Source organism: Coregonus lavaretus, assembly GCF_964263955.1.
Source record: "Coregonus lavaretus genome assembly, chromosome: 11".
NCBI classification, from domain to species: Eukaryota; Metazoa; Chordata; class Actinopteri; order Salmoniformes; family Salmonidae; genus Coregonus; species Coregonus lavaretus.
Genome location: NC_139998.1, coordinates 17,749,368 through 17,775,726, shown reverse-complemented (window position 1 = coordinate 17,775,726; position 26,359 = coordinate 17,749,368). Strand labels below are relative to the sequence as shown.

The 26,359-nt window shown below is 43.5% G+C and overlaps 1 protein-coding gene across 7 annotated transcripts in view; it reads left to right on the top strand.

The window, feature by feature from the left end:
• Nucleotides 1–24,652, top strand: part of LOC311137065 (homeodomain-interacting protein kinase 2-like) — a 96,856-nt gene extending 72,204 nt beyond the window's left edge. For 2 of the 7 annotated variants that reach the window (XM_084171394.1, XM_084171392.1), the window contains exons 6-15: nucleotides 5,599–5,777; nucleotides 5,905–6,067; nucleotides 9,407–9,629; nucleotides 10,695–10,816; nucleotides 14,396–14,526; nucleotides 15,690–15,881; nucleotides 16,274–16,612; nucleotides 17,208–17,455; nucleotides 17,790–17,965; nucleotides 18,075–24,652. In XM_084171394.1, coding sequence (XP_084027520.1) covers nucleotides 5,599–5,777; nucleotides 5,905–6,067; nucleotides 9,407–9,629; nucleotides 10,695–10,816; nucleotides 14,396–14,526; nucleotides 15,690–15,881; nucleotides 16,274–16,612; nucleotides 17,208–17,455; nucleotides 17,790–17,965; nucleotides 18,075–18,548 — 2,247 coding nt within the window. In that variant the 3' untranslated portion in view covers nucleotides 18,549–24,652. Of the gene's footprint in view, nucleotides 1–5,598; nucleotides 5,778–5,904; nucleotides 6,068–9,406; nucleotides 9,630–10,694; nucleotides 10,817–14,395; nucleotides 14,527–15,689; nucleotides 15,882–16,273; nucleotides 16,613–17,207; nucleotides 17,480–17,789; nucleotides 17,966–18,074 lie in introns of all 7 variants that reach the window. The other 5 variants (XM_084171391.1, XM_084171389.1, XM_084171393.1 and 2 more) reach the window with 4 other exon arrangements.
• The last annotated feature ends 1,707 nt before the right edge of the window (nucleotides 24,653–26,359 follow it).

Here is a 26,359-nt window from a genome sequence, read left to right as displayed (position 1 = left end):
CCTATGACATTTTTCAGATGATGATACGATAGTGTCTCTGCCCATATTTTGTTCTCACTGTCACCCGCCCAAACATACTAGTTTTAACAGCACAGATACTGTAGAGTACATACCGGTAATAATGGAAACGGTGATACATTTCCCAGGCATCTAAAATGTCTTGTTTCTTAAGGGGAGGATAAAGAGCTGTCAAGGTACATGACAGATAAAATCAGGTAAAATATGACTTGAGGTCTGCAATCTGATTGCAGTTTGCTCCGTACACCACACACGCACACACACACACACAAATCGCACATTAAGCCCTTGGGGTCGTCTACCTCATGCAGACCTACATGTGTTCACTTCACTGATTTCCCGTCTGGACTATTAGAGTTGACCAGTGCCCAGCCAGAGTGCTCCAGGTCTGGCATTATGTGCAGCCCCAGCGGAAGTGGTGCTTGGTGAACTTAGTGCCTCTGCCTGGGCTAGTTTAGGAGGCCATACTTCCAAGCTGCTCCTACTCCCATACACACAACACTGGTCTAATGAAATCAACATGCACAGGCCAGGTCCCTAAGGTCAGCACTTGCTCTGAGCCTCTCCCCATCCAACACACACACAAACACACGCCAGGTAGGCAGGTAGGCAGGCAGGCAGGCACACACACACACACACACACACACACAAGGTTACTAAAGGAAACAGAAAGTAGAAAGAGAAGCTCAGTCCTAATTGGGAGAAGAGCTCAGACCGACTCAGAATCTAGGGCCAGATAAATAAATTAGCAGTGTGGACATCTGTCTTCATTTCTATAATGGATAATATCTGAAGGCATAGAGGGACTGGAGAGAGAGACTTGGGTTGATTACCGGGACGTCTGCCAATGGTGACATTCTTGTTGCCTCCACACTGTCTTGGGAAATGTGGGGAGAGCTTAAAGTTCTGGAGGACCCATCTCCATTTGATCTCTAGTTAAGATCAGCTAAACTGGCTGCAGCCTGAATGGAGAACTAGATAGAGGGAGGCCAAGATATATTTAGGCGTGGGTATGTTTTCACCACACACAACTCTGAGACCCAGCATGACTTTACAATAATTGCTATCAGCGAAGCAATGGCCGAAATACATTCTCCTCGCATTCAGTTTCACTACTACTAACTACTCTCCCTTTCCTCTAAGTAATATTACTGACCTCAACTCAAATTAGATGCTGTTAGTTGTCCAACGTTAAACCTGATATTCTAAACTAGGGTTTTGAGGTTGTTCTGTACACATCATAGTCTTGCATGGTTAACTCCACCTCTCCTCAGGCACAGGCAGCCAGATGTGTCCCAGTGCTGCTTGGACATCTGCTGTCCTGTCCTCATGTTCTCTAGTGCCATGTCATGTCACAGCTCCTCAGCATAGAAACAGAAGCACTAGATTCTATTTCATATAATAACATCTGCTGTCCTGTCCTCGTGTTCTGGAGTGCCATGTCATAGGTCCTCAGGAGTTACTAGATTCTAGATTATATTTCTATGATAGCAGATTTGTCTCTGAGGCCATAAATATCCATTGACATGCGTATACAGACACTGCACTCGTCATGTAATATACACTGAACAAAAATATGAATGCAACATGCAACAATTTCAAAGATTTTACTGAGTTACAGTTTATATAAGGAAATCAGTCAATTGAAATACATTCATTTGGCCCTAATCTATGGATTTCACATGACTGGGAATACAGATATGCATCTGTTGGTCACTGATAACAAAATAAAAAAGGTAGGGGCGTGGATCAGAAAACCAGTCAGTATCTGGTGACCACCATTTGCCTCATGCAGCGCGACACATCTCCTTCACATAGAGTTGATCAAGCTGTTGATTGTGGCTTGTGGAATATTGTCCCACACCTCTTCAATGGCTGTGCGAAGTTGCTGGATATTGGCGGGAACTGGAACACGCTGTCATACACGTCGATCCAGAGTCAATGGGTAACATGTTTGGTGAGAATGCAGGCCGTGGAAGAACTGGGACATTTTCAGCTTCCAGGAATTGTGTACAGATCCTTGCGACACGGGGCCGTGCATTATCATGCTGAAACATGAGGTGATGGCGGCGGATGAATGGCACGACAATGGGCCTCAGGATCTCGTCACGGTATCTCTGTGCATTCAAATTGCCATCGATAAAATGAAATTGTGTTTGTTGTCCATAGCTTATGCCTGCCCATACCATAATCCCACCACCACCATGGGGCACTCTGTTCACAGCGTTGACATCAGCAAAACGCTCACCCACACGACGCCATACACGCTGTCTGCCATCTGCCTGGTACAGTTGAAACCAGGATTCACCCGTGAAGAGCACATTTCTCCAGCATGCCAGTGGCCATCGAAGGTGAACATTTGTCCACTGAAGTCGGTTACGACGCCGAACTGCAGTCAGGTCAAGACCCTGGTGAGGATGACGAGCACACAGATGAGCATCCCTCAGACGGTTTCTGACAGTTTGTGTAGAAATTCTTCGGTTGTGCAAACCCCAGTCTCATCAGCTGTCCGGGTGGCTGGTCTCAGATGATCTCGCAGGTGAAGAAGCCGGATGTGGAGGTCCTGGGCTGGCCTGGTTACACGTGGTCTGCGGTTGTGAGGCCTGTTGGACGTACTGACATATTCTCGATAAAAACAACATTGGAGGCGGCTTATGGTAGAGAAATTTAATTTAAATTCTCTGGCAACAACTCTGGTGGACATTCATGCAGTCAGCATGCCAATTGCAGGCTCCCTCAAAACATGAGACATCTGTGACAAAACTGCACATTTTAGAGTGACCTTTTATTGTATCCCAACACAAGGTGCACCTATGTAATGATCATGCTGTTTAATCAGCTTCTTGATATGCCACACCTGTCAGGTGGATGGATTATCTTGGCAAAATATAAATGCTCACTAACTGGGATGTGAACACATTTGTGCACAACATTTGAGAGAAATAAGCTTTTTGTGTGTATTGAACATTTCTGGGATCTTTTATTTCAGCTCATGAAACATGGGACCAACAGTCTACATATTTTTGGTTCAGTGTATAGGACTATGCTAAATTTCAGAGCTTTTTGTGTTGTGGCAGAATAAAGAGAAGTGATGATTATACTAAAAGTTTTCTACTGCCTTGCTGCTCTTTGACTTTATGATCTAGCACACTCATAGGGAGGCCTTGCTCCATCTCCGCATTTAATCAATACACTACAATAGAATGCATGGTATTCACCGTAACATTAACATATATACTGTACATTTCTGCTGTGCTACAGTGTTAGTATGGCGTTAGATTGCCTCGGCACACATACATAGGCAAGGCGACACATTTGCAATTCAACTGAGTGCATTTCCCAAAGTAATCTTTCCCTCTCGCAGAGGACAGCGTGATTATTCTCCCCACCTCATTCCAGAGATTATTCCTTTATGACGGCGAGTGGAGATGTGCGAAGCAGGGAGGGGTTAGGGACGAAGCCTGAATAACTTGCATAGGAACGAGAACTCAATTATATTGTTTGCCGTTGACTGGCAGTACATCAGATAGCCCCTGAAGCAGTGCTACAGGTAAGCTGTATCTTTTTGAAAATGGGCCCGCTATCTCGGCATAGCTATCGCAATAAACAAGCACGCCTGTCCCTGTCCCCCAAACTCAGACATGCCACTGAAGGCTGTGGGATGCTTCAGAGCGGCCTCAGCTTCTACCTCTACCTCTACCTCCCCCTCTACCTCCCCCTCTACCTCCCCCTCTACCTCTCCTTCTACCTCTACCTCCCCCTACCCCTCTACCTCTACCTCTACCTCTACCTCTACCTTCCCCTCTACCTCTACCTCTACCTCCCCCTCTACCTCTACCTCTACCACTACCTTCCCCTCTACCTCTACCTCTACCTCCCCCTCTACCTCTACCTCTACCACTACCTCTACCTCTACCTCTACCTCTACCTCTACCTCCCCCTCTACCTCTACCTCTACCTCTACCTCCCCCTCTACCTCTACCTCTACCTCCCCCTCTACCTCTTCCTCCCCCTCTACCTCTACCTCTACCTCCCCCTCTACCTCTACGTCCCCCTCTACCTCTACCTCTTCCTCCCCCTCTACCTCTACCTCTACCTCCCCCTCTACCTTCCCCTCTACCTCCCCCTCTGCCTCTACCTCCCCCTCTACCTCCCCCTCTACCTTCCCCTCTACCTCTACCTCTACCTTCCCCTCTACCTCTACCTCTACCTCTACCTCTACCTCTACCTCCCCTCTACCTCCCCCTCTACCTCTACCTCTACCTCTACCTCCCCCTCTACCTCCCCCTCTACCTCTACCTCTACCTCTACCTCTACCTCTACCTCCCCCTCTACCACCCCTCTACCTCTACCCCTACCTCTACCTCCCCCTCTACCTCTACCTCTACCTCTACCTCCCCCTCTACCTCTACCTCTACCTCTACCTCCCCCTCTACCTCTACCTTCCCCTCTACCTTCCCCTCTACCTCTACCTCTACCTCTACCGCTACCTCCCCCTCTACCTCTACCTCTACCTTCCCCTCTACCTTCCCCTCTACCTCTACCTCTACCTCTACCTCTACCTCCCCCTCTACCTCTACCTTCCCCTCTACCTCTACCTTCCCCTCTGCCTCTACCTCCCCCTCTACCTCTACCTCTACCTCCACCTCTACCTCTACCTCTACCCCCCCTACCTCTCCCTCTACCTCTACCCCCCCTCTACCTCTACCCCTTCCCCTCTAACTCTACCTCTCCCCCTCTACCTCCCCTCCCCCCTTCCCCTCTTTTAATAAGCAAACAGCAACATGTATCGGGTTAATTTTTCGTTTATTTTCGCTTCTCGGCAGTAGATCAAAATCTCAGCGACGGCGCCAGTGGAGTTTTCAAGCGGCTCCGCTCTTTGCTATGAATACCAGTGTAAATGTTTGTAATGTCAGTAAGGTGAAAGGGTATCACTATGCGCTGTGACACTGATGTTGACACCCTAACTTAACTGATGAAGCCTTCATGTGTGTTTATTAATAGTTCTATCCATGGGAAAGACTTCCTGTAGTTCGCAGCAATAGTATAGCCCTTGAACACTCAGGCTGCCTCTAAAATGGCACAGTATTCCCATAGGGCTCTTGTCAAAAGTAGCGCACTATATACAGAATAGGGTGCCAAAAGTAGTGCAGTATTTAGAGATTATAGGGTGCCATTTCAGACACAGCCTCAATAAACCCTTTAAGGTCAGGGGCAATCTGTGATTGCTACATCTGTTTTTGTACTTTTAAATGTATGATATATACCCATTGATTCTTGAAGACTATAACTTATAAATGCTCATGAGCTTAGTTAAATTATCTTACCCCATTTTATGGTTGCAATATGGTTAAAACTGTCATTTTTATCTCATGGATGGTTAGTCCTTGCATTCATAGCTCTGTCTATGAATTTAAGAGTGGTTAGATTTCTCCAGCATAATCCTTCAGCTATTTACCAATTCAGTGTTTGGGTGAGGCTTTGTTATTGTTTGAACTGCAGATTGCCCCTTTAAGGTCTGAGAATGGCCCTCTGAAATGCTAATCGCTAATGCTTATTCTGTATGCTGTCTGTCTGCAGGTGAATATGATGACAGATCTGGAGGGTAGCGACATGCTCGCGGAGAAGGCAGACAGGAGAGAGTTCATCGACTTGTTGACCAAGATGCTGACAATCGACGCGGACAAAAGGATCACCCCCATCGAAACCCTCAATCACCCCTTCATAACCATGACCCACCTCCTCCCCCACAGTACACAGTACGTCTATTCTAGAGATTCCACCCCATATCTCATGGAGATAGTTAGATAGGTAAAAGATAACTGGGCAAAATCACAATGAGGCAGTCTCATACTCACCTCTCTCCCTCCCTCTCTCTCACTCCAGTGTCAAGTCCTGCTTCCAGAACATGGACATCTGTAAGCGTCGTGTGGGCATGTACGACACGGTCAACCAGAGCAAGACCCCCTTCATCACCCACGTGGCCCCCAGCACCTCCACCAACCTCACCATGACCTTCAACAACCAGCTCAACACTGTGCACAGCCAGGTACCTACTGTACACAGTGTGGATGATTTTACTTAACATACTCATCACCATTCATACACAGGACGTACAATCAGCTACTGTTGGGGGTGACCAGCACTAACCATAACCAGGACATGTAACAAGCTAATACAGTACTAGAGACAGATCAGTACGTAGCGTATGCACCACTACCAGTGTGTAATACATCCTGCAAAAAATTATGTGTAATTAGGAAGTCCCCGGGATGCCACGAAATGGTCGCTTAAAGTCATCAGTACATTGTGTCACGTCCCCTGGAGGTTTTGTCTACTTCCCAGTTGGTCCCGGGGATGTCCCAGAGGACATTCTTTGGGACATTCTGTCATGGTCCCCTGGAGGTTTTGTCTACTTCCCAGTTGGTCCCGGGGATGTCCCAGAGGACATTCTTTGGGACGTTCTGTCATGGTCCCCTGGAGGTTTTGTCTAGTCCCCAGTCTGTCTCTTTTTGTCTGTGTGCTTTTCTCCTGTAAACTGCAAGATTAACTTCAAGCAAACCATTAGGAAATGTAGCTGGCGACATTCTTTCTATGATAAACATTAGAAATATGATGGCCATGCATTATTTTTGCAAAAAAGACGTGGTAAGCTAATTTACTTATGTGTGGCTGCTAGCCAAATAGCGTTACACTTTTCTGATGAAAATTAAGCTATTTTTGCCGAATGTGTTGCACTGATGTATTTTGAGTGAAGGAAAAATATAGTTTCACGCCACTGATCACTACTGAAGAAAAAAAAAACACTATTGACTTTCAATATAAAACGCAGGTTGAATGGTTTATAATGCAGATTTTAGTAAAATAAAAGTCCTGAGAATGTCCTAAAAAGGTCCTGACATGGTCCTCAGTGACGTCATGGGAACTTACAGGGAACTAGACAAAAGGTTCCCCAAAGAATGTTCCCTTGGGACCATCACGCTACGTCCTAAGGACTAGTAAAATGGACGTCCTGAGAACGTCCTTATAAGGTCCTGACATGGTCCTCAGTGACGCCAGAGGGGTAACGTTGCGCCGAAACCCTTAATGTACCTAATGGGAACGTCACCTAATGTCCTCAGGACGTCCCCTGTTTTCTGGGCAACCACTAGATTACTTGGTTAGTGTGTTTTTTCAGGCTAACACTTTACACAGCACAGTACGCACAATCAGCCCACCACTTTATTTGAAAGCAATGCATTGACCACTTGCAAGAAAACACTCCCTATAGTAGAATGCTAAAGGAGCCTATTAAGGCCAAGACAGCCAAGCTAGGTGTCTTTCTGTGCCTAAGGCCCATTGGGGACTGTCACAAACTGCTGAAGAGATACATGACAAACTTACACTTCCTGCTTGGCTTGCAGTTTAGTGCTTTTCAGGCCTTAAAAATCCCACCAGCCGGCTTCCTCCTCTTCCTCCTCTCCTCCTCCTGTTTCTCTCAATTTTTCCTTTGGTTCTTCAGCACTTCAGGCTTTGTGGGCTGTATGTGACTCTAAACTGCTGACTTTTGCTTCTGCTGGAATCATGAAATGGCTGCATACTTAAGTTTTTCCGATTGTGCTGAATTAGATTTGCAGCTCTCATTTTTCTGGTAAACAGTGTTCTTTATCACCAACAATATTGACAGGCACAGAACCCACTCTGTGCAGAACGAGGTCAAACCTAGACTGCGCTGTAATAAATAGCTTAACGTACATTTTTCTACTTCGTCATCAGAGCGACTTGGTTCAGTGTGATATGAGCAGCGCTAAGTAAGTGATTTATTTAGCCAGGGAACATTGAAATGTCTTCGAGTTTTTTATTTGCAGGCTCTCTCATTGTTGTGTATGATGAATTCCACACTTGCATATTGATTAACTTCTCTCCCCCGGTGTTCATCGAGCTCGCTAAGAAGTGCAAAATGAAAAATTAGCGTGCTGTTTCTGAATTCTTAACCACTCAGGCTTAATGAAAAGAGCTAATTAATCCGGGTGTTGTCGAACAAATAGTATTTCAGTTCAGATCTGAGCGCACTGCATGTCTTTAAAAGCATTTGTTCCTATCAAAGCTATCTTTAAGCCTTACTTAGGCCTCATTGATGGTCTCCCCATGTCCAAGGTCGTATTGATTAGGCACCAAACGGAAGAAAACAGACTAAAACAGGGAGGGACTACCTGAACTTGTCCATTAAGAACCCTCGTTTTCCGTTGCAAACTGTTTTGATACGGTATGCCCTAATGAATACGACCCAGGTTTACAACAGTTTACGCAATTAGCAAGTGCCTGACATCTTCGAAATATGGCTGCTCAAGGATAGAGATGTGGAGTCAAGGTAGTGAAGCCGAGAGACTAAATGTCAGTTTGCCCTGCAACTACTCTGCTCATTATTAGACTTTGTTAAGCAACATTACAATTTTAAGAGCATTGCATAAGCCTTGATTCTTTCACTTAGGAATCCAGTTGGCTCTTTCAATGTTGACCCTTCACAGAGATAATTGCGTGTCTTGAGTACTGGGTCCAGGATGATTTGGGTGCGTTGAGACATATTGTTGTGTAGCCAGGGCGAGGACAAAGACACTGAAGGGAGAAAGGATCTGTCATTTGGTCTCGTCTCTATATCACAGTCTCCTTTAACCTGGGTTTTATTCATTAGGCTCACTGTAGCAAAATGTAGCAAAACGTTTTGCAACGGAAAACAAAAACAAGTGTTTCTTATTGGACAAGCTCAGGTAGTCCCTCTTTGTTTCAGTCCAGTTTCATCTGTTTGGTGCCTTATGAATACATCCCAGATCAGAGTGTTTCTGTGTGGTTCCTACAGTGCTTCATTAAAGCCTCTGAGTGTGTATGTACATGTATGTGGATATTTAGTTGTGTACACAATACATTGAGAGAATCTCTATTGACATGCATACTTGTGGCAGCTCTAACAGTATATGTGTATGTATATGTGCAGTATGGACAAATAAGCCTCTGTGGCTCAATGTACTGTTTATGTACAGTAATTACAGCACTATCAAATAATAGGTTGGTGATGGAAGTGATTTGTAACATTGAGTGTTGACTCTTTGGCGAAGGTATTGATCACCAGCATTCTCTCTCTTTCCATCACATACTCTATTTCTCTCTTTCTCTCAGTTCTCTCACTCTATTCACTGAAATGCAGCATGTACAGTACGTTAAAGCTGTAGACATATTCTGAGAAATATCACACTAATATTTATAGTATTCTGAGAGATATTACAAAGCCCTAATTTTGTCCTTTGATGATAGTATCCCCCCCGCCCCCACCAACCTTCATAACCTTTTGACCTTACCACCACCACCCAACATTTCCTCAAGGCTTTTTGTTTCGATCGCATTGTTCCTTTAGGCCACCAACCTGGCTCCCTCCACCACCAGTGCCACCCTTTCCCTTGCCAACCCCGAAGTCTCCATACTAAACTACCAATCTGCACTCTACCAGCCCTCCGCGGCCTCTATGGCTGCCGTGGCCCAAAGGAGCATGCCTCTGCAGCCCGGGGCCCCTCAGCTCTGTGCTGCCCGGCCTGACCCCTTCCAGCAGGCCCTCATCGTCTGTCCACCAGGCTTCCAAGGTAAGAGATTAAACCAACACAGTGTATGCTGGTTAAAAAGGCCACAGTTCTAGAATCAGCTTACTCTATCCCTGATCTTAACCTTAACCATTGGGGGGTGAACAAATATCTGATCCTGTATCAGTGGTTAGGTGTCTGTAATGAGTGATTGTTTGCTGCCATCTTGGAACAGGTTTACTTTGAAAAAACATCAGATAAAAGATTTCAACAGGATTACCTCTATACATAAATGCTAAATGAGTGTATAAAAAATAGCCCCTATAGGCCTTTCTATAGTCAACAGTGCTTGACTTGGGCAGGAGCTCACCGGAGCTGAGTACCGGCACCTCAAATGTTCTACTGCTTGAGCTCCTGTTCGTCTTATAGAATATTAGCTCAAAAGTAAATATAAACAGTACCTGCACCCAAAATGAGTAACGACACCTATTTCAGTCCAAGTCAAGCACTGCCTGTCAAAGGCTCAGTCAGTTTCAGTAGAGTAGATCAGCACTGTCTGGCAACAGGGAGTTTTGTTTTCTCCTGAGGAGAGAAGGGCTTATCAAGCTGTGAGCAGGCACTGCACTACACTGGCTGTGTAGACCTTTTGTTCTGTAACTTCCACTGACCCCCCAAGGCAACGGCAGTCTTCATGTTTAAAAGAGATGCTATGATACATTTATGAGCTAATTAGTCATATAAAAATGCATTTATCTGTGATTTATGTTTTTGCACCACCACTCTGGTCTAACCTCTGTTTGTGAGGTTAAGACTGAAATAAACATTATTTTTGTTTGGTTTCTGTGGAACGGCGGATAAGAATTTCCATTTCCTGTTTGCGGCACTCAACCAACGGTTATACAGATGTAATTTATGTTGCCATTACTACCTTTTTGTTTTCAAGGTGAATCAGTAATTGAGTACAGTATCACTATAAACTAAAAAACTGTTTTAAAATGAGTATTTCTTAATTAACAATTTTGCCATCATTGTTTCTCCCAAGGTGCAGGCCTTTTTGTGTGACACGTAGAGTATTGTTGTTGTTATTGTTGTTGTTGACCTCATCTATGTTGTTGTGTGTGTCCTCAGGGCTGCAGGCCTCCCCGTCCAAACACACAGGCTACTCTGTGCGGATGGAGAACGCCGTTCCCATAGTGACGCAGGCCCCCGGCGCTCAGCCGCTGCAGATCCAGCCAGGCCTGTTGACACAGGTAGGGAGTAGTGACTCAGCCCGTCATCGTGGAGATCAGGGGGCCCACATATAGTCCCTTAATCCCAGCTAACAAGGAACGTAACTGAGACATTTGTAACATTCCCCTTACGTCTTCCAGAGGTACTGAATGTCAAAGCCCATTTGGTACATTATAGGCACATTCATAACATTTCTAATAAGTATTATAGAGGTTATAAATATCAGGTCGCTATACAGACATCATGGGAACATTAAAAACGTTACTTGGTAGTCCATGAAAGGTTCTGAATATCATGTTATTTTGGAGATATCCTAGGAACATTTCATAACGTTACATTTAGAGCTATGGTTTGTCTTCATATGACGTTACAATCGGAATGGTCCTCTGTAGCTCAGCTGATAGAGCACAGCGCTTGTAATGCCAGGGTAGTGGGTTTGATCCCCGGGACCACCCATACACAAAAATGTATGCACGCATGACTGTAAGTCGCTTTGGATAAAAGCGTCTGCTAAATGGTATATTATTATTAAATACATTTTTGAACATCGTCTGTAAGTTTCACTATAACGTTATTATGACTTATGTGGGGACTAAAATAACTTTGTGGTCACGTCCTGGAACTTAATTTTGTTAGCTGGGATTGCATCTCTGAACTCATAATGATAGCTCATCTTTGTTTCCCTGGTGCACAATACACCGAACCTATTCTATTTATTGGGAGACATGAATGTCTCCCTAAACACACATATGTCTATGGCTAAAAGGGTCTTTTGTATGCTTTTGTTGATGAAAGCTACTTTGGAAATGTTAGGTCGTACCTCTGTATCCTTTACCTATATCAGTGTAACAGGCTAGCCTTTGATCGAGGCAGGGAGTCAGTCTATGTGTTCTTGTGACCATTCTGCACCTGCTGGTAGCTGCTTTGCCTGAGTGAGTTAAATCCCACCCTCCCTTTCTCCTGGAGGCAGAGGCTGCCATGGTTTGATGAACAAGACAGAGAATTAGTTTGTTCGCATTCAGAGTTCTTACTAAAAGCCTTAGCAATGGAGCTGTAGTAGGCTTACCAGCTAATGTACAGTCGTTTGAAAGAACATACATAGCAATGCATTATTCCTACAGTAGACTATAAATTAGTAAAGTAGAGTAGTAGACCACCTCCCCCTCTGGTTTCTGGAAATTTCCATAAGCGCTTTAAAGTCCTAGGGGTAAGAAGGCTTCCCTTATCTCTTGTTAATCAAGCGGTAGCCAGCTAGCGAGGCTCTCTGTGCTGTGTGGAAGACTAATCTGTCAGATACCAAATGATGATTAGCTTTAGGGCTGCTTCCAAGTCAGGCGCTCTGAAATTATTGGCCTCAGAAGAGAGGGACAGATTAAGAAACGCTTGAGGGTTTTGAGGGGTTTGCTCAACTCCAAAAGGCTGCTAAGGTCACCCTATACCCTATAGCATTAACTTAATTTATAGCATGAATTCTGAAAGACTGCCTCAAAAGAAGCTTTCATAAAATATTTCACAGTATATTAAATTCTACAGTACAAAGCATGTGGTTTATACAGACCAGTAGCACATCCAATACGTGGAAGTACTGGATCTAAATCCCTCATTCTCTTTGCTCTGGGAGGTCTCTAGTGGGCGTGGGTGAGTTTAGCCTTCAGGCCTTTCTGCAGCCGCAGCCCACCCTCGGCCCAGGTTGGGATCACTCTCCCTGGGTGTCTGTAGAGCAGAGCTCAGGCTGGGTGGTGGAGCTGTAGAGGAGGGCCCCAGGCAGCCAGCCCAGGCAGCCAGGCAGGACCTTTATCTGGATCAGGAATGCAGAAAATTTGGAAACAATTGGGGAGTGAGAGCCAGGGCTTTCAGAGCCCTGAGGTGACAAAGGTTTTTTTCCTCGGGGAGAAGACGTTGGTGGTGGGAGGTGGGGAACTAGCTAGTACCGCTGCTGCTGGGGTGATGTGCCTGAGAGGAAAATAAAAAGGCCTCTTAACCGGGTTAGGGGTAGACAGGCCGATTACACAACACAGACGCCCGGCGAGAGAGGAATGCAGAGTGCCAGGAATGGAGGGAGCAGGATGGATGAAGAGATAGAGGGAGGAGAGAAGGCGATGGAAGTATTAGTGGCTCTTAATGGGTTCTGGCATGTTGATAAAAAGACTTGAGACGTGAATATAACAATGGGAGATGTAAAGGGAGTCTGTAAGTGGCTTAGGTTGTCTTCTATTGGCCAGTTTTCATGCTTTTCCATTGGCTGTGCCTGTGTCCTTTATCCATCCACAGCCCGGTCATGTTTTGTTGACCGAAAGATGCCTCCCTCCCCCTTCACCCACTGACTGTTTTTGTTTGAAGTTAATCATCTCTCACAACGTACCTCAGACAAAACAATTCCACTCCCACAAACTAGCGGTCATACACTGTTAAACCCTACAATCATTTTTTTACAGTAGAGTATAGCAGTTACATTGTGCCAAGAAATGCAGACAAAACCAGAAGAAAACATCTTGAGATGTATGCTTTGCACTCTGTATGAGCCCAGCCCAGATATAAGCCTAAGCATTGAGTGCTTTGTCCTCAGTGTGTGCTGTGCTGTGTGCTGCAACACATACTGATGCTGCCGAGGTAAATAGAATGTGCAAATGCTATTAAAGGAACATTTCATTAGAACTCCACATTAAAGTGCTAATCAATAGAGCTGCATTAAACTATTAGGGCTGCAGACACACACTCACACTCACACACACACATACACAGCTCCATCTCTGGAAACTCTCTGCATGTTGCACCAGTAATACAAAGCAGCTCCTTTCACAGCAACAATGTGAATATAATTAAAACCGGAACTGATTTGGATAATGCCAAACACTTCAGCACACACACAGGGACCAGGAAGGGAGAGGCAACACATATTTATCAAACATCCAAAGTCTTATCTATGCTCTGTTGATGTGTGCTGTCTGCAAGGCCAGAGAATTCAACTGGCTTTGTTTAACTAGCCAAACACTGGGCAGTTGTTCTGCTTGTATCTGCACCCCATTGGCTGTTTTGTGTTTTTACAGGGATTCCTTATCTTTTGTTACACTTTAGCGCATTCAATTATTTTCTCTTGTTTTCCCTGTTGCTTTAATCTCTGGAATTAAAACAATGGGAGATAAAACAAAACATATTTTTAGGATGTGTTCTTCCTACCTAAGACTGATTATAAACTGGGTGGTTCGAGCCCTGAATGCTGATTGGCTGACAGCCATGGTATATCAGACCGTATACCATGGGTATGACAAAACATTTATTTTTACTGCTCTAATTACGTTGGTAACCAGTTTATAATAGCAATAAGGCACCTCGGGGGTTTGTGATATATGGCCAATATACCACGGCTAAGGGTGTTGCGTCGTGCGTAAGAACAGCCCTTAGCAGTGGTATATTGGCCATATACCACACCTCTGGCCTTATTGCTTAATTATACCTCACATGATTGAAGCGCAGGGTTGTTTAGAGATATGATAGAATATGATAGAATATAGATAGTGTTCTATTTAATTCTGTGGCTGTCCAGAATTCTTCTTCTTCTCCTCCTAACTCTCCCCTCTTTCCCCCTGTCTCCCCCCCAGCAGGCCTGGCCCAGTGGCACCCAGCAGATACTCCTACCCCCGGCCTGGCAGCAGCTTACCCACACCTCGGTCCAGCACGCCACCGTCATCCCAGACTCCATGATGGCCTCACAGCCCCTGGCTAACTGGAGGTAAGGAACATGCCTCCTCCTTATGTAGCACAATGTAAATTGTATAATTTTTGGAAATCCAGTGGGCATCTGAAAAAATGCAAGACACTACCATAACAAATAAATAAATCAAAACCTATAGGACCAGAATAGACATTAAAGATTAGACTTGGTCTCACATACCAGTTGTGTACAGTATAAGCCTGGCATATCTATAAGTGAAGCCAAATGACAACGGTACAGCAGTTTCATTGTAGCCTGCAATCCTATTTTATATCCTCAATTTCACCACGATGAGACAGAGCGTATCACTTTGGATTCCAGGCTAGTTTCATTGACCAACTGTGTATAAAAGCCTGGTCAACAGCGGAAGTTTGGATGTATACAAAGTGCAGAGAGGATCAGCACAGCAGTGTCCTGATTGACAGAGGAGCAGGGCCTTGTGACAGGCTCTCAAAGGGCTGCTATGAATCACAGTCTATAAGTGAACAACGAGGCTTTTATAAGGGCACATTTACCTCAGGGAGATGAGATGTATGCACATAAAAGGACATCATCCCACGCATGGCGTGTCACATGGATCACATGTTAGATGGATGGTGCCTGCAGGAAGATAAGCAGGATGCAGGTATATGAGTGTGTTTGCGTGCGTGTGGAATTTAGCAGTGCCCGTCTAAGGACAGAGTGGTGGCCAGACACGTCTCTCAATTTCTCTCTATCCCTCCCCCTCTCACAATTAAATTAAATTCAATTTAAGGGCTTTATTGGCATGGGAAACGTATGTTAACATTGCCTCTCTCTCCGCCCACAGCTCCATTGTCCTCACAAAGATGATTGTGAAAGTGTCACACTTCTCTGCAGAGCTATCCCTCTACAGCTTCTGCTGTCAGCTCCCCATGCCCTCCCCTCTCTTCCTCTCTCTTTATCCCTCTCTCTCTTTTCTCCCCTCTGTCTCATGCGGTGACTGCTGCCACCCACAGGCTCCTCTGAGAAATACACATGCTTTGTCTAAACTCTAGTCCCTTATATGAAGCAGTGTGTGTGTATGTGCAGTTATAGAGATTAAAGTGGGGCAAGTTCACAATGACGGTGTTTCTCCAGATATAATATTCATATTTAAACTTAAACACATACACATAGAATACAGGTTCAGAGTAGTGATGGGACATTCTGTTGTGTTCCAGGAATTCTCACCAGCACAGCGGCCATTACAATCCCATCATGCAACAGCCGGCACTGCTGACTGGCCACGTCACCCTACCATCCAACCAGAACCAGCCTCTCAATGTGGGCGTGGCCCATGTGATGAGGCAACCGTTGACCAATAACAACAACTCTTCTTCCAAAAAGAACAAGCAGCATCAGATGACTGCCAGGTAAGCACAACTAGGATCTCCTACACAACTAGGACCTCCTACACAGCTAGGATCTCCTACACAACTCGTTTTCTCAACTAGGATCTCTTAAGGTCTGAACACAAAACAGTCAGTGACCGGCCATCACCTGCAGTTGACCGGTGCTTCTGACTTTCAACCTTCAACCAATCAGAACACAAGGTTGCTTTCCCCATGCGAAGACGAAAGAAATGCAAATAATCTGTTGGCTGTTGCCTGGCCAGTGTCTTAAGTATTGTTATTATGTACATACACAGGACCTTTTAATTATGTAAGAAGTATATAGTAGATGCCATCTGCTATTAGGCTGTAGTTGTTGCCAGAGCAACCTAACCTAATAATGGCTCATCCCTCTCTCATCTCTCTCCCGCCAGGAATGTGTCTGCCTACGAAGTGTCCTCCTCCCAGGCTGTACTATCCCCACAGCGCTCCAAGCGGGTGAAGGAGAACACCCCTCCACGCTGTGCTGTGCTCCAGAACAACGGCCCCTCCTCCGGCTCCGGCTGTGGACCCCCCCAGGGCTGCGGAGGGTGGGGAGCGGGCGAAGCAGAGCAGGCCTCCAGCACCACCCAGGACCACCACCAGCACCACAACAGGCCGCGTCAGACCATCATCATCCCTGATACACCCAGCCCCGCCGTCAGTATAATCACCATCAGCAGTGACACGGACGAGGAGGATGATCACAAGCAGAGCAACACCAACCATACCAGGTACAGGTCAGACATTTTGGGTCAGACATGACACACAAGCAGAGCAACACCAACCATACCAGGTACAGGTCAGACATTTTGGGTCAGACATGACACACAAGCAGAGCTCTGGGAGCTAGGGTTTAGTACACAACAGGAGGCCATTTTTAGTGCATGTTTAGTGTCAGTATTGACAGAGTTGGGTTTGATTTCATTTCAGTTCCAGCCAATTCCACCCGGCACAGCCAGAAGTGGACTGGCCACACCTCAGAACCTGGTTCCTCTCTAGGTTTCTTCCTAGGTTCCTGCCTTTCTAGGGAGTTTTTCCTAGCCACCGTGCTTCTACATCTGCATTGCTGCTCTTTGGGGTTTTGGGATGGGTATCTGTATAAGCACTTTGTGACAACTGCTGATGTAAAAAGGGCTTTATAAATGCATTTGATTGATTGATTGAATTCAGTAATAAGATTGGACATGATTGGCATAAGGGAATTTATCATTGAATTGATCTGAATTCACAAGTTATTATGGAATCGACACAAACATTGGTCAGTAGGTTAGTAGGCTGATGAGTACTATATGTAGCATTAAATAGAGTGCATCCTCCTCATTGCAGCTTGTCCAAGCATAGGAAGAACGTCATCAGCTGTGTCACGGTACACGACTCCCCCGACTCGGACTTGTCCAGTAACAACAGTCCCTACGCTGTAGAGTCCAGGCTGCCCAACAACAACGGCTACCATGACTCCAAGACCACCCTACTGGACAACTACAGCAACGGCAACAACCCTCGCACCATCATCATCCCCCCTCTGAAGAGCCAGTCCAGCGAGGTGCTGAGTGAGTGTGAGCGCCTGATGCCAGGTATCTACACAGATATCTACACAGGTACCTACAGAGATCCACACACCCACGTAGACAAGGAGGGATGGTTGATACTCATCTAGAGTATAGGAAATACTATATATAGATAGCTTTTTATTTTAGTTGAATATGATCATTATTTGAAACAAATTGTTTCAAATGTATCAATTATTATCATTGTCGGTACTCCAGTTGACCCTTCGCTAAGCCCCGCCCCATTGGTTACTGTTGCTACCTCGGTCAACGATTGGTGTTTTGTGTTTGTATACTGTACTCATATGTTATTTTCTTGACCTGGTTTGACCTTTTGATCTTGTACCATTTTATGCTTCAGATGCAATGAATCATCAGAATTCGGCGTACAAGTTCAAAACCTCCAATGGCGTGGGTATGATGTCTGGCAACAACCACCTTTCGGGGGGCATGGCTTACCGACAGCAGCGCTTGGGGCCACACCCCTTCCAGCAGCAGCAGCCTCTCAATCTCAGCCAGGTATGGAGAGAGAGCCAAGTAAGAACCCATCTAAATTATCTCTATCATTTACTGTGTGGAAAGTTTGTCTCTGTGAGACTGGAATTTGGATTTCACTGACTCCATCCTCGTGTCTCTCCCTCTCAAGGCCCAGCAGCACATGGTAGCTGAGAGGAACGGAGGCCACCGGCGCCAGCAGGCTTACATCACCCCCACCATCGCAGCCCAGGCCCCCTACTCCTTCCACCACCACAACAGCCCCTCTCACACTGCCAATGTGCACACCCACCTGGCTGCCACCCACCTGCCCGGCCAGCCCCACCTTTATACCTACACCGCTGCGCCCGTCGCCCTGGGCTCCACAGGCACCGTGGCCCACCTGGTGGCAACTCAGGGCTCGGCCCGCCACACGGTCCAGCACGCCACGTACCACACACCGGGCATCGTCCACCAGGTGCCCGTCAGCATGGGGCATGGCGTGCTGCCCTCGCCCACCCTCCACCACAGCCAGTACCAGGCCCAGTTTGCTCACCAGACGTACATCAGCGCCTCGCCTGCCTCCACTGTCTACACTGGATATCCGTTGAGCCCCACCAAGGTGAACCAGTACCCTTACCTCTAGAGCCAAGCCAACACACTGGAGACCCAGACCTCCCCAGACCACAGCACTGCTGATGCTGCTCACCCCATGTCCTCCCTCCCTATCCCCACTCCACGGACAGAGAGATAGAGAGAGAGACATGCATTCTTTATGAAACTGTCACGTTTAACTTGAAGATATAACGACAGAGAGGAAAAGGGAAATAAACTGCCCCTCTAAGGGAAAGGAGGGGTGGATTCTTTCTCCAAAAGGGCCAGTTTTGCTTTGTTTTCTCTCTAGGTGTATTTCTTTTTCTCATTCTTTTACAGCAAGGTCTTCATAACGGGCCTTTGGGAGAGATGGAGGGTTTCTGTTCTTCTAAAACAGCTTTCTGTTTTGTTTTTCTTTCTTGAATTGGGAACTGACTGTTTTAACAAGGGGCCCCTTTCTGGATGTTGGAATTCCCAATGTGAGAATTCCCATGAGAATTCCCGTGAGGAGTTGGGAATGAAGGTGAAATACGGAAACCTGCTGCTCTTCAAAGAAGAAGAAAAATAACGATGGCCTTGAACTGTCTTAAACATTTCCAAATCATTCAATGTGTGGGGGAGAGAGAACAAAGCACCCCTCCGCCCCCACCCCTCCTTCTCCAACAGACAACCGGAGTCAGGAGTCTTCTGGAAATATAACCAACGAAAGACAAAAAAACATTCTAATGTATTTATAGGTATTTTCCCTTAGTTTTTTCGTTCTCACCTTTTTGAGGAGACTTATGTTTTTGGTATAGGAGTCTTAGCTGGGCCCTGTTTTTAGAATGTAGCAGTCTGCACCCATATTATTTTATGAAGAGCTTTTTCTGATACCAATAGAATTGATTTGTTTCTCGTTTTTCAATGTGATTTCACAAAGTGGTTAGAATAACATAGGCATGTACAACGTGATTGTCTGTGTGTGCGTGTGCTACTGTCAGCCATGTGTGTGTAGTCCATCTCCTCTTGCACCTTTGTGCTATAATTTTCTGAATCCTCCGCAGTCTTAGGTTTGACCATTGTTCCCTTGTAGTGCCTTACAGATATAACGACACAGTTTATGTCGCTGGAACCTTGAGAACTAACAGACTAGCTGGAACTGGTTCCTTGGTTTGACATGTTATTGTCGGGGCAGTTTTGATTTCTTTTCCAGGTGTAGGCTTATTTCCTAGCTCTGTTTCCTATCCTTATGACAGTATACTACAGAGTTCAGAGGTCAGAGTTCATATTTGCCTGACCTTTGGCTTTTTTGTTAAGTGTGCATGAGTTTAACTTGCTTAGGGTACTGAACCAAAGTCGTTAGATCAATCCTCGTTATGTTGTGTGCTGGATATTAATGTTAATATGTGTACAGTATAGCTGTAAGCCTTTATCACCGTGGGATCCATACATACGATGGCTTAAGTTTGAGATGTGTTACTTTGTTTTTATATCACACAAGGTAATTGGTTCACAGGAATGATAGAACAGAGAAGTATTAGCACAAGGATTCATTTTGGGGTCATGGAAAATGCAGAAATACAAGAATGTGACTGTCAAAAACATTTATGTGATGAGTTCAACATAGGGCGAGGGTGACAGTCCAGAGTTCGACAAAAAATAGGAATCTAAGGTTAAAAGCTAAGCCAGTAGAAAGGCCTGATGGGAAGTTGTGGTTGCTATGGCTGAGATCTTGAGAAGGCCAGTGAGAGAGAGTCTGGTTGGTTGCAGTGAGGAAGCAGAGTATTGAAGGCTGGTGAGATGGGTTGCTTGGTAGGAGTCAGACCTGGGTTGAAATAATATTTGAAATCTTTCAAATACTTTGAACATTTGTTATAGCCTGCCTGGATTGCCAGATGGGCTGGGTTTCCAGTTTAGCAACTATTCCATTGCACCAGGCAAACACAATCAAGCCCAACTAAAGTGTTTGAAATGATTTATAATAGGATTTAAACCCAGGTCTGAGTAAGTGAGGGGCTAGTAGAAAGCATTGGGTTGGTATGGGTAGGAACTGAGGATGGCAGAGTGCTAGGGTGGCATTCCTCATGTTAATGGGACTAAAAGAATAGCATGTTGGCACTGAGCAGGTTGGTAGCAACAGTGAGCCCGGTGGGCAGGAGTTACAGGGGCACTACATGAATGCACACCTAACTCTGATACAAGTTGTTGTGTTGTTGTTGTTGTTGTTGTTGTCTTGCAAAGATAAATGGAAGTTATTTAGTATTTTCTGCTCTGAGGATTGTGTAGCACCTCTCAGCAGAGAGGGAGAGACGTGAACGGAACAGTGTACACCTGGAAGGTCTTCCTATGAAACGAGCTTCATTTGTTAACACTATCTCCTTTCTGTCTTGGGAATCATGTGTTCACAGACATCACACCACCAGAAAGGGATACCTGATATGTACTAAGAGAACTGATTGGCCTATTGCTTCTATGTGTTTGCTACTTAATTTAACATCCATTTTATTTCTCGTAGCCAATGATATATTAATAATCTCTCTTGTTATACTGTCCTCGTGAAGTGGGCACATCAGAACTGCTTGTGGTTTTAGCAAGAGCCTTCCTCCTTATCCAGTCATATCATGCCATAGTACTTGCATTTGAAGTGATTATTTTACTTTTACGTTACTATTGAACTTTTTTAATGGCTGTAGGTACAGTATATATTGTGTTATTTTACAGATAGTTGCAATCATTCTTCTGGATGTCTTTATCAGTGCAAGTGTTTTTATGATTTATTAGGCTAATTTCTATTTTGATTTGTAACTGGGAGTTGCTGTACATTGATGTTAAGTGTTCCTAGGAGGGTGTGTATACCTGTGTAAAGTGTTCAGGCACCGTTGACAATAATAAGGTTGTAAAGTTGATGATAATCCATTGGGGCCCTTATAGGTACTGTAGGTAATTTAGGCTTGAGTGTGTCAGACCCAGGTTTGCTCCCCAAACCAAACCTAAAACAACAACATCTTGGTGTATAGACACAGTACAGTAGGTATACATTTCTGGTTACATCGTTTTCTTTCTGTTATGTGTTGTACCTTTGTTTGTACGTTTTTTGTTGATTTCCATAAGGCCTGTGGGCCTAAGCACACACATAAGAGAGATGCTTTTCCACACAAGAGTTTGGCTCCTCCATAAAGAGGCAGACTACTGAAACATTCCACTGCAGGGAGAATCCAGAATCCATACTGCACACCCGACAGCCCCTATAGCTCTCTGATCACTTGTCATTTGGGGACTTTTCTTTCTTCCCACCAAAGAAATTCAACATGTTGATGATGTACAGTACAAACACAAACAATCCCCTATGTGGTCTGGCAATAACTTCTGGTCAGAACATGTACCTTTAATGCATTTAAGTGTGCTTTGAGGGCTATTGAGGAGTTCTTAGCAAATGTTTGTTTGTGTGTGAGACGTGCACATATAGTACTGTAGAAAGACATACAGTATGTGCACAACACACACATATGAATGATTAGAGTTGCCACAATATCTGCTTATGGTTGAGCTATTTTGAAGGAGTTTACTGCCAATTGCAGTCCACCATTCTCAAACATCTATGATTTGAAAAATGTTTTATTTGATATCTGTCACTCATTGCCCCCTAAATGTACCAATTGAATCCTATAACTTCTCCGAATTGTTTTATATCAGTGTTTTTTACGTTGTTAAAGTTGTATTTTAGCTTTATTAATGTTGTCAGCAAATGAATAATAAAAAATAAAAAAAAACATGTTATAAGTTAGTGTGCCATGGAATGACCTATAGAGTGAAATGAATAAAAATAATTACCAATAATACCTTTAAAGTAATGGTCCCTAGCACAAAATGAATGTAATATGTGACCTGCTTCATCTGAAATGCTTTAGATATTTCTGCTTGAGCGACCATTAGTTAAAGTAAATATTTGATTTCTACATTATTTGTTGCCATGCAAGATGCAATAAGTCTGTGATTCCAGCAAAAACAAATTGACTCAACATAAATTCATTAAAAAAAGTCAACATTTGTATTCCGATATGGGTTTTTCAAATATGAGGTATTCGATTTCATTCTATTTTTTTCCTGTATAATCTAGCCCTTTGAACCCTACACTCAATTTTTTTCAATGGACTTGCTATATTTTGAATGCGATAACATTTATTTTAATGTGTAAAATATGTTAGTATCGTACTATTTTGTTTAACATGTGTTATGTGTTTTTTTAAGGAAAATAAGAATCCGAAATGTGAGCATCAACATAGATCCAGTGACCTTACAATTACCAAAATGTGCTTCTTTAGAGTGTCAAGAAATTATTGTGGTAATGAAGTTGGTTTACTTTTGAACATTGTCTCTCCCCTGCTACAGTAGCCATTTCAATGTTAGAATACTGCCTTCCAAATAACTTAACGATACCCTCAGAGCTTTAATATGTGGTTTCAATTAAAGAGAGCTGTGTAAAGCGGCCTCTTTGTGAAGCCTGTTATTTTTACGGCTTTGTTCTTGAAATACTCAAGCTACACAAGAAGTGTTCAGCTTCAAACTTTTCCCACAGTGTGTTTGCGAGTACTCTTCCTGGAGCTTTGTTTGAAATATTGTGAAACATTCCTGAAGGCATGGCACACATTGCCAGTTAGTCTTCTCAGGCCAAACCCATCTGAAATGACTTGAATCATTTTAACACCTTACTAGAAGAGAATAACAATCTTACAACCTCTCCACCCCTTTGAAAAATTTTGCAATCATTTCATGAGAGCTTTGCATAGCACATTCTCCCAAAGAAGCAGGGAGGTGGGAAAAGTACTTGTTTTAGGATGATTTATGTTATATATGTGACAGAAACTCCATAAACCAGTAATAACACATTCTTAAAGCCCTTCTGTAGTAGAGTTGTTCTGTATGTGTTTGTATGTTTGTCAAGGGAATCACCTCCTTCATTGTTTTTTTCTTTGGGGATTCAGGCTGAATTGGATAAGGGTTTGATGCTGTCAGTAATGGAATATGTCAAGTGTTGTTATCATTTGGCCCGTTTTTGTACACATGTACTTAAGAACCAAAATGTATTTTATGATCATTTTTTTCTTTTCTCAACTCTTGCTAAAGACATGTTAGAGGTCTCTTTTTTGATTATGCACTAACAGTTTGAAACAATTTGGTTTAAAAGTTTATTCTTTAGCTATTTCTTTCCAGCTCAAATTGGAAATGAGCATTGTAGTAATGTCCTTGAGAGGAAGGGTTCTTGCCTAATGAATTCCCATAGACAAAGCCCAACACAAACCTTCACAGATGACAGAGGGACGAGATGAGATTTAGCAGTAAACCGCTGTAACTGTCATAATGTAGCCATTTTGCAGTCCTCTTGATCGTGATTTAGATTTTGTACTTGCACAACAGCATTCACAAAGTCTGAAGACCTAAAAAAGCATCAAACCCTGACCCCGTTGTGTGTCCATTGTTGTATGGTTTGTTAATGATGTTAAAATCTCATAAGTTGTTATTCAGGCTATTGTGTGCTGCAGTATTTCCTAGTATACTTCTTTGCTAATTGTCTCTCATTTACGTTTATTGGGGATTTTTTGAGAAGTGTTTGTTGTCTCCTTATTTCAATCTGTTAATGTAGTGTTATATGTACCCTATTCCTTAGACTAATATTACTGAGTATGTTATGAGAATGGATATTTTACTGGCTTTATAGAATGTTTAAATATAATAATGAGAATAAGAAGAATGACTAATTAAACTCCTAACAAGTTGAGTAATTGGCTATTAAGCGCTTGTGTTACCATTAAGATGTTGTGTGCTTCTCTTAATCATTTTCGTTGTAGAAAAATTGAGTGAATTTATAATAGGCTTCGAAAAACTAATGATAGCATTGTACATTTACAGGAGGATTTTAACCGACAACTTGGTCATAGAAAAAAATAATTATTTTAATTGTCCTCTTTACTAACTGTAGGGTGAGAAGGGGCTTGCGTTGTGGTGAACTATGTTATAGCTTGTTATTCACTGTTACTTTTGATCATTTTTTCGGTCTCCGAGGTGAATCGAGTTATTAATGAGAATTTGTATGCTCACATATGCATATTGTATATGTGTAGAAATGTAATCACACTTTGTCTTGGATTTACATTAAACTGTTAAGTCACGGCACCAGTCTCCTGTGTCATACAATGATCATTATTTGTATCTGTCGTGTGTGTGTGTGTGTGTGTGTGTGCGTGTGTGTGTGTGCATGGGTGTGCGTGCGTGCGTGTGTGTTATACACTGCGGGGTGCATTGGTGGTGGTGTGTGTGGGGGGTTGTGAAGAAATTAAATGCAATAGGGATATTCCACATAAATAGGAAAGGGATATTCCACATAATAGTAAAGAGATATTCCACATAAATAATACTTTTCATAAAATGTTTATACACATTTGCTATTGCAGTGAGAAATACAGTTTATCAATTTGGCAAATTGATGGATGGTTTTGACAGACAAAAGGATGCACCTGACGTAACCTGAAAGACACTTCACTGAATGAGAAGTCCAATGAGTTGATGGTTGATGTTTCACTGCAATTGGAGTAAAATACATAAATGAATCACCAATTTCAGCCATCGATCTATTTTGAGCCAAATGTCTCTGTATTTTTTAAAACTAGTTCAGTGAGTGCAATGAACTTTACCCTAGAAACCCTATTACCCTAGCCTAGAAAATATATAACTAGCTCAGTAGATTACTTCAGTATCAGAGGTACAGTAGCCAGACTGAGCTCAAGTTTCAAATCCATCCTTGATGTAAATGTTCTACTGAACATTGTATGCCACTAGATGGCAATGATGAACCATATATTCTTGCTGTGCTACTTGATTATGGTCAAATCAAGTGTTTTCCTATATTTGCATAGTTAAATCAAAATGTTTAATAGTCTTGTCTATATTTGTTGACATGCGCTGTTTATTCTAATATCACAATATCCCAGCCCATAAGTTGGCTATTGATTTTGCGAACAAATATTTGAAATAGGGGAGAAAAAAAAAATGGTATACATTTACATTTGAGTAATTTAGCTCTTACCTTCCCTGACGATGCTTTAAGGAAAATAAAAGTTCAACATTTTCTGTATGATATAGTTCATAATTTATCCTTCAGTCTGTTTCTGTCTGCCTATTTAATTTGATCCCATAAAGATCGCTCAAGGGTTTGGGTGCATCGCGACGTTGCCGTGAAACCACAGACGCCGACAGATATTGACAACCCAATAGGACCATTGAATGGGACAACCTAACACCCTATTTGAAGGATTGCATCTGCAGCCAATGACCGTGGGACCTGAGAAAATAAATATCTAATAAGGGTTCTGGGGGAGGAGTTATAGCAATCCTCATTCCTCTGAACGAGTGGTCACTGAAAGAGCGAGAGATGCCTAATGAAAACGGAAAGGAAAATTATATTTTTCCATGATCTTAAACTAACTATCTAGCTATTTCAAGTGGTATTTAGCTAGATATTCCGGTTCATGTTATTGTTTTTATGGATATGAAAACGTCCTGACAAAGAGAAACAGAGAACGTGAAGCTCGGTTTTGGTAAGAGGATGTGCTCTGCTATGTGATTGGGACACTGTAAATGCATGGGATAGATTGGCACAGGATTCCCGTTATCTCTTTGAACTACGAGCCCTAGCAAGCTAGCTAGCTAAACTGTTTTAAAACATGTCCATGGTTTGTTTCAGTTGTTGAATATTGACTCAAGATTGTTTATGAGAAAAACAAAGTATAACTTGTTTTATTTAATCATAAGATATATGACATTCATGTAGGAAACGGGTCGGGATAGGACGGAGGATAAGGAGACAACCTCATGACGAGACAGCCAGCC